The 13,891-nt window shown below is 44.4% G+C and overlaps 1 protein-coding gene across 7 annotated transcripts in view; it reads right to left on the bottom strand.

Annotated features, from left to right (window-relative positions):
• The window catches only part of TUT4 (terminal uridylyl transferase 4), a 157,250-nt gene extending 147,995 nt beyond the window's left edge, over nucleotides 1-9,255 (bottom strand). For 4 of the 7 annotated variants that reach the window (XM_033916103.1, XM_033916102.1, XM_033916104.1 and 1 more), the window contains exons 1-2: nucleotides 8,997-9,254; nucleotides 7,402-8,013 (exon numbers count right to left, since the gene is read on the bottom strand). In XM_033916103.1, the coding sequence (XP_033771994.1) occupies nucleotides 7,402-7,903 (502 nt within the window). In that variant the 5' untranslated portion in view covers nucleotides 7,904-8,013; nucleotides 8,997-9,254. Of the gene's footprint in view, nucleotides 1-7,401; nucleotides 8,014-8,572; nucleotides 8,843-8,996 lie in introns of those variants that run through there. The other 3 variants (XM_033916106.1, XM_033916100.1, XM_033916101.1) reach the window with 3 other exon arrangements.
• Nucleotides 9,256-13,891: the final 4,636 nt, after the last annotated feature.

Below are 13,891 nucleotides of genomic sequence, written 5' to 3'. Positions count from 1 at the left end.
ACCCCCCCTGCTCAAGGAAACCCCCTAACCACACCCACCCCAAAAAATAAAACATGCACACCAGGACCTTCTTTTGGGGATTTTGGTGGGGTGGTGAGAAGGGAGTGTGGGGGTTGGAGGTATCCTTGAGCTGAGGGTATCTGACCTGACCCCCTACAGCCCACCACACCCTTCTTTTGGGAACTTTAGTAGGGTGGTGGAAGGGTCGGAAGGGAGTCCTTCATGTTGGGGGAGCCGGATGCATTAAAATGTGCCAAGGCAGAAGGGAGTGGGCATCCCTCCTGCCAGGGATCCTTGTGAGGGGCCTGTGATCTTTGGAGGGAGAGGAGTCAGGAGTGTTGGGGAATCTGGGAGGTAGCCAGCATGTTTTTTTTTTTAAAATGGAGACAGGAACTGTAAATGGAGACAGGTACTGTACATTTGTAACACAAACACACAACATCTGTGCCATAAAAAAAAACCAGAAAGAAAAAAAGACCCAAACAGCTGAGTGGCTGGAGACTGCTTTGAGACTTCCCATGCCGGCTCTGCACATGTGCAAGAGTCACATTCAAAATGCGCGATCATATGGGATTATGGCTGCCCTCCACAAAATTTGTGTGGGAAGTCATAGAAACATGACAGCAGATAAAGGCCAAATGGCTCATCTAGTCTGCCCATCTGTTTGAACTTTGATTGTCATTTGGAAATCGGTCCCCAAAAAACATCAGTCCACAGTGATCCACATGGTCTTAACCACCATTTTTAGTGCATCTAGTGATTAGAGTCTTTATTTACCTTTTCTGTTTCTATGGAATGGGTTCCTGTTCCCTGTTCTGTGCTCTATCCAATAGGCACATTAAGTCTTTCTCACCATGAATAATTTGCTTATTTACTCTTTCCAAAAACACTAGAACTAGGGGATATGCAATGAAGCCACTAAATAGTAGATTTAAAACATACTGAAGAAAACATTTCTTCGCTCAACGTGTAATTAAATTCAAATTCATTGCAGGAGAATGTGATGAAAGCAGTTACCTTAGCAGGGTTTAAAAAAGGGCTGAATAATTTCCTAAAAGAAAAATCCATAAGCCATTATTAAGATGGACTTGGGGAAATCTACTGCTTATTCCTAGGATAAGCAGCATAAAATCTGTTTTACTGTCTGGGATCTTGTCAGGTACTTGTGACATGTGTTGGCCACTATTGAAAACAGGATACTGGGCAGGTTGGACATTTGATCTATCCTAGTATGGCAACCCTTAAAAAAAAAATTCTAACTAGATTTCTAACTCAAACCCTCTTGATAGACTTCTTCTTCCACACACTCCTTCTAGGTCCTTAAGGTCAAATGAACACCACCAACTATCAATTCCATCCTTAAAAATCATCAATACAAGACATATAGGGCTCCTTTTACTAAGGTGCGCTAGCGTTTTTAGCGCACGCACAAGATTAGCGCGCGCTAGCTGAAAAATTACCGCTTGCTTAAAAGGAGGCGGTAGCGGCTAGCGGGCGTGGCACTTTAGTGCACGCTAAAACTGCTAGCGCACCTTTGTAAAAGGAGCCCATAGAGATCTTTTTAGTTAAAGCTCCACAACTCTGGAACGCCTTACCCATCTCAGGGAAGAGACCATTCTAGATAGATTTAAAGGTTCCCTTAAAACCTTTCTTTTCAAGGATGGTTTTTATATATACGACTAGAGCCCAGTCAATTAAAAAAAAAAATCTTTTTTTAGCAATCCTTTTTAATACTATTTTACGTTTCCCAACCCTTTATTCATTCCTTAAATGTCTCTCTTACTATAAATATTGTAGTTCTTTCCCCTTCCCTTATGTTTCTTTTTTGTAAGTTTATTTAGGTCTACATGAGTTTGTCGTATGTATTTAACTGTATCCCACATTTTATTAATGTACAATGCTTAGAAATGCTGATAAGCGATAAAATTTAAATGAAACAATCTTTTTTGTGGTTTTCTTTCTCTCCGGCTGAATAAAAATATTCTTAAGCAGTGCTTCCTGAGTACGATAGGACCTGTCTTACATGTTTCACAAAAGGAAAAGGGACAACACGCAAAGGGACCACACACAACCTGTGCATGTGCAGCATATCGCATATGTTCAACACGCATTAGGAATGTTACTCCTGGTGGAATTCTGCACAAATCTTCCATTTTGCCCATATTCCTGTCCCCTCCTCCCCCCCCCCGCGCAAATCTGGTCTCTCTTCCTCCAACCAACCCCCCCACTGGGAGATCCAACATACCTACGGGTCTTCTAAAGCAGCAGCAGTAGCCGACCGCCAGAGGCAGCGCTGCGAACAGGCAGCTCGCAGCCGGCTCCGCCAAGGCCTTCCCTCTGCCGCATCACTTCCTGTAGATGGATGGCATGGCAGAGGGAAGACATGGCAGGGCCGGCTGTGAGCAGCCTGTTCACAGTGCTGCCTCTGCCAGCCGGCTGCCACCACTACTGCTGTTCTGGGAGGCCCACAGGTATGTTGGATCTCATGGAGTGGGGGAAGGGGTGTTTCGGTCAGTTGGAGAGAGGTCAGACCCTTGTGGGGGAGGAGGAATAGATGCTAGACCACAATTTGAGGTGGGAAGGAGGGAACATGGATGCTAGGCCTGTAACCAGGGGGGGAGAAGAGGATACTGGACTGCAAGAGGGGGGAAAAGGAGGGGACATGGATGCTGGACTGCAAGTCGGGGAGGGGAAAAGGGAACATAGATGCTAAACCTACAGGGAGAAGAGAGTGGAAGGGACATGGATGATGGACCAGTACGTAGAGGGGAAAGCGGATGAGAAGGAAACCCAGGCTAGAAAGGGGGATGAAGAGGAAGAGATGATTGATCATAGAGAGAGGAAGAGAGAGGGAGATGTCAGACCAAGGGGAATGGGGAAGGGATTCAGAGTGCAAGCGGGGTGGTAAAGTGGGGTGAGGATGCTGGACTTGCAAGGTGGGGGTTGGGGGGATGGTAGACAGAGGAAGAGAGAGTGATCCAAGACTAGAAATGGGATGGGAAAGGAGAAATATATTCTTAGTCAGTGGAGAGAGGGAGAGAGAGATGCCAAGTAGGGGATTCAGGGCGCAAGTGAGAGAGGGGTGGGCTTTAGAGGGATAAAGGTACTGCAGTTGGAGTTAAAAAGAGAACTGAGGAGGCTGGAATCTGAGAGAGGAAAAAGACAGGAAGGAATTTCAGGCCTCAGGATAGAACTCTATACAAAACACGACATATAAACTTTGCAGAATTTTCAAAATTTTTGCGCAGAATTCCATCAGGAGTAAAATGACCACCAGCTAACAATCAGCTTAAACCACGCCTCTACAGAACAAAGTATAGGTGCATGACGCTATTAGGTAGTGCATTAATTTCAAGATAAAAATGATCAAACAAAAGATCACTCTTGTCAAATTTTAACATGCAATAAACCCAGCATGTCAGAGAATATAAAATGACAATAGTCATGTATATTCTCTGGAATACTGGGTTTTGCTTGATTATAATTAAATATCAAATTATTAAATATTAGATTGCCATAAGAATAGCTTTATTGGGTCAGACCAATTGTCCATCAAGCCCAGAAGCCCATTCTCACGATGGCCGATCCAGGTCGAGGCTCCGCTCTGCATCTTATCAGCACTCTCCTTCAAAGCATCGACGATTTACATCCAAGCATGGACACTCTGCATTGAAGCATTGATGTTCTGCATCACAACAGCAACATACATCCAAATCCCATGCTTGTTTCCCTTGGTACCGGCCTAACCTCAGCAGAATACAATCTTTTCCTGGAATTGATAAACCACAATGGACATAAGAACATAAGAATAGTCTTACTGGGTCAGACCAAAGGTCCATCAAACCCAGTAGCCTGTTCTCACGGTGGCCAATCCAGGTCCCTAGTACCTGGCCCAAGCCCAAGGAGTAGCAATATTCCACACTACCGATCCAGAGCAAGCAGTGGCTTGTCCCTTGTCTCTCTCAATAACAAGACTATGAACTTTTCCTCCAGGAAATTGTCCAAATCCTTCTTAAAACCAGCTACGCTATCCACTCTTACCACAACCTCTGGCAATAAAAAACATTCTGCAAAACTACAAATTATCTATATATGAAGCAAAAAAAAAAAAGACTATTTCACCGCTCTACTATCCAAGGTCCTGAACGATAGATCGCAGAGAATTCTACTAGGAAAATCCTTATCCGAACCTAAACAACTCAAATATGGAGTGCCTCAGGGAGCCCTACTATCACCATTCCTCTTCAACCTCTATGTCAAACCAGAACTGAACATAGCAGAAAAACACAATCAGAATCCACTCTTTCGCAGACGACTTACAACCCTACCTCCCCCTAGGCCGACACCGAGACACACAAATCAATAATCTCCAGTCCTGCTTAACTGAAATAAAAACCTAGATGACCGGGAACAAGTGGATCTGCAAAGATCTTTGCGTATACCCCCGTCTATCCTTTACATGGGGCACAAACCCCCTTATACCCAAGGATAACATCCACAGCCTTGGAGTAACTCTCAACTCAAACTTATCAATGACAGATCACTTATCCGCCTCCTGAAAAACCCAGGCATCAACGACCACATTACCTCTTCATTAGCTTCCAAGCACTGGCTGCCCATTTAAAAGCGCTGCACCTTTAAGGCCCTGGGTCCTCGCTTTCAAAACCTTCCATGAAACGATTCCTCACTACATGAAAACTAAACTACAAATCTACTTCCCAAAGTGACCACTGAGATCCCAAGGAGAAAAACGACTGGCCGCTCCCTCAAAACTGAAACAGCCCGCAAACGTTCCTACTCACATTTCATACCCAGGCTATGGCACACCATCCCCCCATCTGTTAGAACACTAGATGGGCTTTGGAGCTTCAGGAAGGCCATGAAAACCTTCCCTTTCACAAACCCAGCACCTTAAGGACATGCACCCAGAAATGCCATCAGAGTCAACACTCCTACACCACCTACTCTCACCAGATGCTGCTTAGTGTATATGTTTTACTGTCATGTCTATATTGTAAATTATGTCATCTCTGTCCTGTCTCGATTACATTGTGGATGTACTTTGTAACCCGTTCTGGGCTCCTTTGGGAGGACGGGCTAAATAATCGAATAGATAAATAAATAAAATACGTTCCAGAGCTTAACTATTCTCTGAGTGAAAAAAGATTTCCTCCTATTGGTTTTAAAAGTATTTCCCTGTAACTTCATTGAGTGTCCTCCTAGTCCAGGGGCAGGAAACTCCAGTCCTCGAGAGATGTATTCCAGTTGGGTTTTCAGGATTTCCCCAATGAATATGCATTGAAAGCAGTGCATGCATATAGATCTCATGCATTTTCATTGGGGAAATCCTGAAAACCCGACTGGAATACAGCTCTCAAGGACCGGAGTTCCCTACCCTTGTCCTAGTCTTTGTAAGTTTTGACAGTGTAAAATCGATCCACTTGTACCCGTTCTACTCCACTCAGGATTTTGTAGACTTCAATCATATCTCCCCTCAGCCTTCTCTTTTCCAAGCTGAAGAGCCCTAACCATTTTAGTCTTTCCTCATACGAGAGGAGTTCCATCCCCTTTATCATCTTGGTCGCTCTTCTTTGAACCTTTTCTAGTGCCGCTATATCTTTCTTGAGATAAGGAGACCAGAACTGAACGCAATACTCCAGGTGAGGTGGCACCATGGAGCGATACAGAGGCATTATAACATTCCTAGTCTTGTGAACCATCCCTTTTTTAATAATTCCTAGCATCTTGTTTGCTTTTTTGTTGGCACTGCACATTGCTGGGAACACTCTTAGCAAATAGCATATTCGTATATAGTTATCACACAGCAATCTTTTTACCATGAAGTGTAGTTGCAGGGGAAGCGCTAAATATTTGCACCAGTGATCAAGCACCAGTGATCACTAGCACACAGTAGCAAATCTGCACCAACTACAATGCACAATTAAAGTTTATTCACAGTTAAAGCTTATTCCCCTTATCATAATAGCTGTCTAGGCCTAGATTCTCTAAAGTGTGCTGTTTTTTTTTAGGCACCAGTAATGAACGCCATTTAAACTTATTTTTAAGGCCTGGACCAGCGTCTAAAACAGGGCTGCCCAAGTCCTCGAGATCTACTGGCAGGCCAGGTTTTCAGGATATCCACAATGAACATGCATGAGAGAGATTTGCATACCAAAAAGGCAGTGCAGGCAAATCTCTCTCATGCATATTCATTATGGATATCCTGAAAACCTAGCCTGCCAGTAGATCTCGAGGACCGGACTTGGGCAGCCCTGGTCTAAAAAAATAGCGTTGGAATCATACCTCTGAAGATGCTTTATGGCACCTAACACCACTGTAACGCCGGAAGTAGCATCAGGCGTGATTCATGTTAAAGGTAGGCGCTGGAAATGTAGGCCTTGAAAACCCTGGCCTACATACCTTTGCTGGAGGCACGATTCTCTAAATGACGCAGTTGCATGATTGACACGCAATTGGTGGCTACCGACAATGGTGCGGTTTAGAGAATCCAGGCCTTAGACTGAGCATGAATCAGCATGTGCTGTCATGCTAATGTGGTACTTTATGTACATAAGCATCATCATATTTGGACAAGCCAAAGTTCCATCAAGCCTAAAATCCTGATTCCAACAATGACCAAACCAGGTCACAAGTACCTGGCAAGATCCCAAAAGAAACCCCAAAAAAGAAGAAAGAAAAAACTGCACCAAAAATCAAAAGTTTCTTCTTTTTTTTTTTTAAAATCTTTGGTTTAGAGTTTTTTCTCCTCTCTGATTTGGTCTTCTCTGCTGTTTTTTTAATCAAGATCCCAAAAGAAACCCCAAAAAAGAAGAAAGAAAAAACCGCACCAAAAATCAAAAAGTTTCTTCTTTTTTTTTTTTTTTTTTAATCTTTGGTTTAGAGTTTTTTCTCCTCTCTGATTTGGTCTTCTCTGCTGTTTTTTTAAATCAAGATCCCAAAAGAAACCCCAAAAAAGAAGAAAGAAAAAACTGCACCAAAAATCAAAAGTTTCTTCTTCTTTTTTTTAATCTTTGGTTTAGAGTTTTTTCTCCTCTCTGATTTGGTCTTCTCTGCTGTTTTTTTTTTTAATCAAGATCCCAAAAGAGTCCAACACATTTTATGCTGCTCCAGAAAAAAGCAGAGGATTTTCCAAGCCCATCTTAATAACGGCTTGCGGAGTTCTCTTTTAGGAACTTGTCCAACCTCTTTTAAACCGTCATAAGTTAACTGGTTTTACCACATTCTCTAGTAATGAATTCCAGAGTTTAATTACAGTGAAGAAATATTTTCTCCAACTTGTTTTAAAAATTTACTACTTGCTGCAGTTACTATGTGCCAATTCTCATGCTAACTGCTTAGCGCATTTTAGTAAAAGGGAACATAATGTAGCATAATCCTTACCTGAATCTTCCAGTTTGTCTTCTGATTTGTCATCATTTGCAACACTCTCAACTTTTAACTTGTGCATTCCTGAGGCACTTTCTGATGATGAGATGCCTTCTAGGAGTTCCTTCCTGCCATCATTCTTTGCATCCTGTCCGCTGAGGACACTTTCCTCTCTCTTTGAAATCAATGTTGTGCTTTCTGATTCGGTCAACAAATTCAGCAGCTTCTTTCCTTTCACACGGCTTTCGTCCTTAAGGTACGATCCCAAATCATTTGAGTCAGTTACACAATTAAGAGTACTTACTGTACATGATTTTATTCCTCCTGGTTTATCTGAAAATCCATCATTTTGTTTGTTTTTGTTGCTACTGTTCCCAGCGTCCTTAACCAATTTATCAGACTTTTGTTTGCTTTTCTGATTGCTTACAACTCTTACACCTTTGCCCTCACCATGGCCAGCACGGGCAGACTTCTTTGATTCATGATTCCCATTTTTTGAGCTCCTTGACTCTTCCATTATTGTGAAGATCTACCTCTTCTGCCAATGTCCAAGTGCTTAAAATGCAGTTCTTCAATGACCTGAATTATGTTTGATCTACAGTTGAGACAGGGTAAGTAGTTCAATACCTGAGGAAGAAAACAATACAAGTTATTCTAATGTTAGGGAAATCATAAATACAAAATAGTTTGAAGAAAAAATATAAAATATGAAGATGAATGTATTAAGATGTCCACTGTGTAATGGGTTTGAGCTATTTCACATTTTACTTTTCACCTAAATAAGCAAATCTGTGAAGACGGTTTCTTTCCTGTTAGGTTGTGGCTGATTTATTAATTTAATTTACGAATCACAGTTCACCAAGAGAGGCTTACTGTGACACACATCATTGTAAACAATTACAAACATTTCCTACAATCCAGAATAAAATCTGAATAAGATGCACCCCACATAAAACCATAACATACATTATATCTGAAGCTGGAATTGCTCAAAAAGCTACACAATAAAAATCTATATCCAGATAACCTAAAAAAAAACAAAACTGCAAACATCTCCATAATGAAGCCATCAACAAGAGAAGCACAAAAAGTTACTTAGTTCCTATAGATCTCCAGTTTTACCAAACTGGACATAAAATATACACCCTGCTAACCTGTCCTACGAAGAAGAAAAAAAAAAGGGTACCCAAAATAAGCCCTAGTGATTCAATGGTCCTCAGCCTTCCCTGCCTGGTGAAGCACAATAGCGAAGCGTCACTGACTCGTCTTCTTCAATCTTAGCCCGGAAGTACCGATCCCCCACTTCTAGGTATCCTTTTTCAAAACAAAAGAACGAAGATGATCAGGAGGTGGAGGTGGAGGGGGGGTGGGAAGAAGGCCTCGAAGAGCTGCGTGTGAGCCTGATCTCCCCGAGCAGATCAAAACAAACGGGACACTTGGAAACACTCCCAGGGGCCCGGACCGTGAACACCGTTATAACCGAGCAGCAGAACGCGCATCCCGCGGGGGAAAAAAAAAAAAAAAATACCCAACACGGGAGGGGCGGGGACAAAGGAAGGTAAGTGCCCCTCCCCCCGCGCAAAAATACATTGTTTACTCCTCTCCCTCACCCGTCTTTTTCACTTCAGCCAGGACGCGCCTCGTTGCATTACAACGAGGCGCTCGCCAGCAGCAGCAGCCGCCGCCGCCTCCTCCTCCTCCAGCCAGCGGCAACGGCCCCCCCGGGGGTGGCAGCCGGCAGCACCGGTGCTTTTGGTAATGGCTGCCCGAGGGCCCCGTTCTCTCCTCCTCTGCTACACCGGAGAGGGGAGGGGGGAGGGAAGGGGGAGGGGATTGAACGTGGGCACGCACGCATCACGTCACGGGCGAGCTGACGTCACACCAAAGGCTCCTCCAGCGCCAGTGTGACGTGCGCCGCCGCCGCCTTTGTGGGATTTGGGGAGTGTGTAAACAACAACAACGACGACAAAAAAAAGGCAAGCGTAGAGGAAGTATTGCTTTTAGCACTTCCGGGTGCTGATGGTTCTTTCCGGTTGGCTTTAAAGCTCTAGTAAAAGCGTAGGAGAGGTGAAGCCCCATTAGTGTTTCATAGCTAGCTCTATGAAAAGAAAAGCACGTGTATAAAATGAGTTAGTAGTAATAATAATAACTTTATTTTGTATACCGCCATACCCAGGGAGTTCTAGGCGGTTCACATTTGTTTATTAAAAATTACAAGTGGTTCACAACCATTGAACAAAGTAGGAAAGGAATGTTTTCTTTCTATTTATTATTATTATTCTTGAGTGTATTTTTTTTTTTTTTCAGTTGGGCGAGTCAAAATCTTATCTGTCTTTAATCTTTCATCTATGGGATGATTTAACTTTTTTATTAAAAACAAAACAAAACCCAAAAAACAAACCCCACTCCCAGTGTGTGCAGAGATGTATATACAAAGATAATTGCACATCGTTTCCATCATATCTCCAAACATTCCAATTCAAGGGCTCCATTTACGAAGGCGCATTAGCGATTTAACGCGCGCCAAACCGCCACAATCCAGTTGGGTTTTCAGGATTTCCCCAACGAATATGCATGAAATCTATTAGCATACAATGAAAGCAGTGCATTTAAATAGATCTCATGCATATTCACTGGGGAAATCCTGAAAATCCAACTGGATTGCGGCCCTTGAGGAGGGACTTTGACACTCCTGGACTAAAGGGTCAATTTTTTGTTTGCTTTAACCACTGCTCCATATGTCAATTTGAACAGTTTTCGCGGAGGGACTACAACCAATAGGTGGATATGTTTGCATATTTGTCTGACGCAGTTTGGCGATATGGTATGGTCGTTCCTAACATACCAGACATCAAGATAACTTCATTAGGGGGTGACGACATATTTGCAGCAACGCTATATATCTTAAACTCTGTTCACTACGATTGTGCTTCATCCAATGCTCAGCAAATGGTGCCTGCATGTACCGAGTTCTTATACAACTTGAATGCTCTGCTATTCAAGTCTCGATGGATCTTTTTGTCTGTCCTACTGTATATATTCCGGCCTACTTACGGGAAGAAACAACTCTTCATCATTTTAAGACGAAATTAAAAATATTTATTTTTCTTGATGCTTTCAAGACCTAAATGTCCTCTTCAGGGCTACATAATTTTATTTTACCTTTTGACACCACCTTCTTTTGTTTTTTTCCCTATATGTTCTCTCTTTTTACTTGAAAATTGTAGTTCTACCCTGTTTCCCTTGTGTTTAAAATTGTTTTAAATAACTATTATTGTTTTAAATGATATATTGTTATCTCATATATGTTTTTAAGACAGTGTACACCGCCTAGAAGGCTGATTGGGCGGTATATGAAATTTTAAATAAACTTGAAACTCATGAGGACAAATAATGCATTACACTACTTGTGCTGAATTGCAGTTAGGACAAGTCTGCAAGTAAAATAGTATTCAGCTATGAGGGATGGTGACATGGTCAGTCTCTATAACATAATCACAATATATGCAATTGCCCTATTCTTAGTAGCCCTTGTTTTCACCTTGCCTATTATACTGACCTGAGCTTGTCAAAATCTTCCCTATATTTATACTCCTTTGGTATGCAAATTTAGGAAATTATCCAAACCTAAGGGTTTAAAAAAGGTTTCGATAATTTCCTACATCAAAAGTCCATAAGCCATTATTAAGATGGACTTGGGTAATCTGATGCTTATTCCTAGGATTAGCAGCATAAAATCTGCTTTACTACTTGGGATCTAGCTAGGTACTTTGGGACCTGGGTTGGCCACTGCTGGAAACAGGATTTTGGGCTTGATGGACCTTCGGTCTGTCTCAGTATGGCAACTCTTTATGCTCTTAGGATATTCAATCAGTTGTGGATGAGCATGAAGTACTGGCCAATATTTACAAATAATGGCCCCCTTTTATGAAGCCGAGTTAGGCTTTATTTTCTCGCCAGCCACGGCGGTATTAGCTCCGATGCTCATAGGAAGTCTATGAGCGTTGGAGCTTTTACCACCATGGCCAGCAATAAGAAAGCCTAATGCGGCTTCATAAAAGGGAGGGAATACAGTATTCCTAATTCTATGTGACTCAGCTGACTATGGTAAAACACACCTGCTGGGGTTCCTTATTATGTTCTCTAGGAATTAACCAGTCTCTATGGCTATTTAAGGTTCACTTATAGGCGTTCCTGACTACCCGATCAGATAACCTCATTCAACAAACTTATTCCCCATTTGCTTGCCTTTTATATTCTTCAATATTAGAGCACAATCTTCTCAGCCTTAAAAATTGGCTAATTGGTATACTTTTCCTCAAAGATTTGTGGTGGTAACTGGAATAGTGCAACAAAGGGCTCCTTTTACGAAGCCGCATTAGCGGTTTAACGCACATAATAGTGTGCGCTAATTTGCCGGCCGCACTAGCTGCTACTACCTCCTCTTGAGCAGGCAATAGTTTTTCGGCTAGCGCTTGCTAATCCGGTGCATGCGCTAAAAACGCTAGCGCACCTTCATAAATGAGCCTTGAATATCCCAGAAACTGAATATCTTTAAATCGAAAATACAACTGAAGAATCCAATTCCAACACAAAAAATGCAATGAGTGTAGCTGTATTTTTACGATGGACTGTATGCACAGCTGCTGGGTGGGTCTGAACTGAAAAGTTCATGACTGCATCCCTAATTTAAATACAGTCAAACCTCGGTTTACGAGTGCACCGGTTTGCGAGTGTTTTGCAAGACGAGCAAAACATTCGCAAAATCGGCGCCTTGGAAACCGAGTTTGACTTGATTTACGAGTGCCACCCCCCGCGATCCAGCATCCCTCCCCCCCAGCGACCGGGCATCCCCCCCACCACTCACATCCCCCCCCTGCGATCCTACAACCCCCCGAGCACCGAAACGACATCCCTGGTGAGACTGGACTCATTTGGAGCACTGGTCTTGACCTTGGGGCCGCTGCATGAGCGGACTGCTGGGCAGGATGGACCACTGGTCTGACCCTGCAGTGGCAATTCTTATGTTCGAGTCCTAGCAACATGACGAATTGAAGATCTAAAACCAATTCGGTTTTGTGCTAGTCCAGTAAATATTAAAAAGAGATGGAAAGAATTAGAGGAAAATTTACACCAACAAGGCAAAGAGGATAACATTGGGGAAATTGAACTGGAAACTGAGGCGGAAGAAGAACCAGATATTTTACAAGAAGTCATAACAGCAGGAGAGAAGAAAAGCCGAAATGCCCGTCTCTTAGCCGTTGGGAAAAGGGAGCAAAAATAAAACAAGAAAGCCCCTTGCACCCCTAAAATGGAACCAAAAAAGATGCCGCGCATGGCTGCAAGGCGAGCAGAAGGGGCAGCAGGAACAGGTCCAAGGCATGCCGGGAAAGAGAACCCTCCACCTCCCCAGAGAGATTGGGTTGCTGCCGGACATGAGCACGTGGCTGCAAGGGAGCAGGAGGGGCAGCAACAGGCCCAAGGCATGCCGGGAAAGAGAACCCTCCCCCTCCCCAGAGAGATTGGGTTGCTGCCGGACATGAGCACGTGGCTGCAAGGGAGCAGGAGGGGCAGCAACAGGCCCAAGGCATGCCAGGAAAGAGATGCCCCCCCCCTCACTAGAGAAATTGGGTTGCTGCCGGACGTGAGCACCTGGCTACAAGGGAGCAGGAGGGGAAGCAGCAACAGGCCCGAGGCATGCCGGGAAAGAGAGCCCCCCCTCACTAGAGAAATTGGGATGCTGCCGGACGTGAGCTTGTGGCTGCAAGGGAGCAGGAGGGGCAGCAACAGGCCCAAGGCATGCTGGGAGAAAGATGCCCCCCCTCACTAGAGAAATTGGGTTGCTGCTGGACCTGAGCACGTGGCTGCAAGGGAGCAGGAGGGGCAGCAGCAATAGGCCCGAGGCATGCCGGGAAGGAGAGCCCTCCCCCTTATTAGAGAAATTGGGATGCTGCGGGATGTGAGCACGTGGCTGCAAGGGAGCAGGAGGGGCAGCAGCAACAGGACCGAGGCATGCCGGGAAGGAGAGCCCCCCCTCACTAGAGAAATTGGGTTGCTGCCGGACATGAGCACGTGGCTGCAAGGGAGCAGGAGGGGCAGCAACAGGCCCAAGGCATGTCAGGAAAGAGATGCCCCCCCCCCCTCACTAGAGAAATTGGGTTGCTGCCGGACGTGAGCACCTGGCTACAAGGGAGCAGGAGGGGAAGCAGCAAAAGGCCCGAGGCATGCCGGGAAAGAGAGCCCCCCCCTCACTAGAGAAATTGGGATGCTGCCGGACGTGAGCTTGTGGCTGCAAGGGAGCAGGAGGGGCAGCAACAGGCCCAAGGCATGCTGGGAGAAAGATGCCCCCCCCCCCTCACTAGAGAAATTGGGTTGCTGCCGGACCTGAGCACGTGGCTGCAAGGGAGCAGGAGGGGCAGCAGCAATAGGCCCGAGGCATGCCGGGAAGGAGAGCCCTCCCCCTTATTAGAGAAATTGGGATGCTGCGGGATGTGAGCACGTGGCT

Source organism: Geotrypetes seraphini, chromosome 12 (genome assembly GCF_902459505.1).
Source record: "Geotrypetes seraphini chromosome 12, aGeoSer1.1, whole genome shotgun sequence".
Taxonomy (NCBI): Eukaryota; Metazoa; Chordata; class Amphibia; order Gymnophiona; family Dermophiidae; genus Geotrypetes; species Geotrypetes seraphini.
The sequence above is the reverse complement of the archived record's forward strand: the minus strand, read 5'-3'. Positions and strand labels throughout refer to the sequence as shown.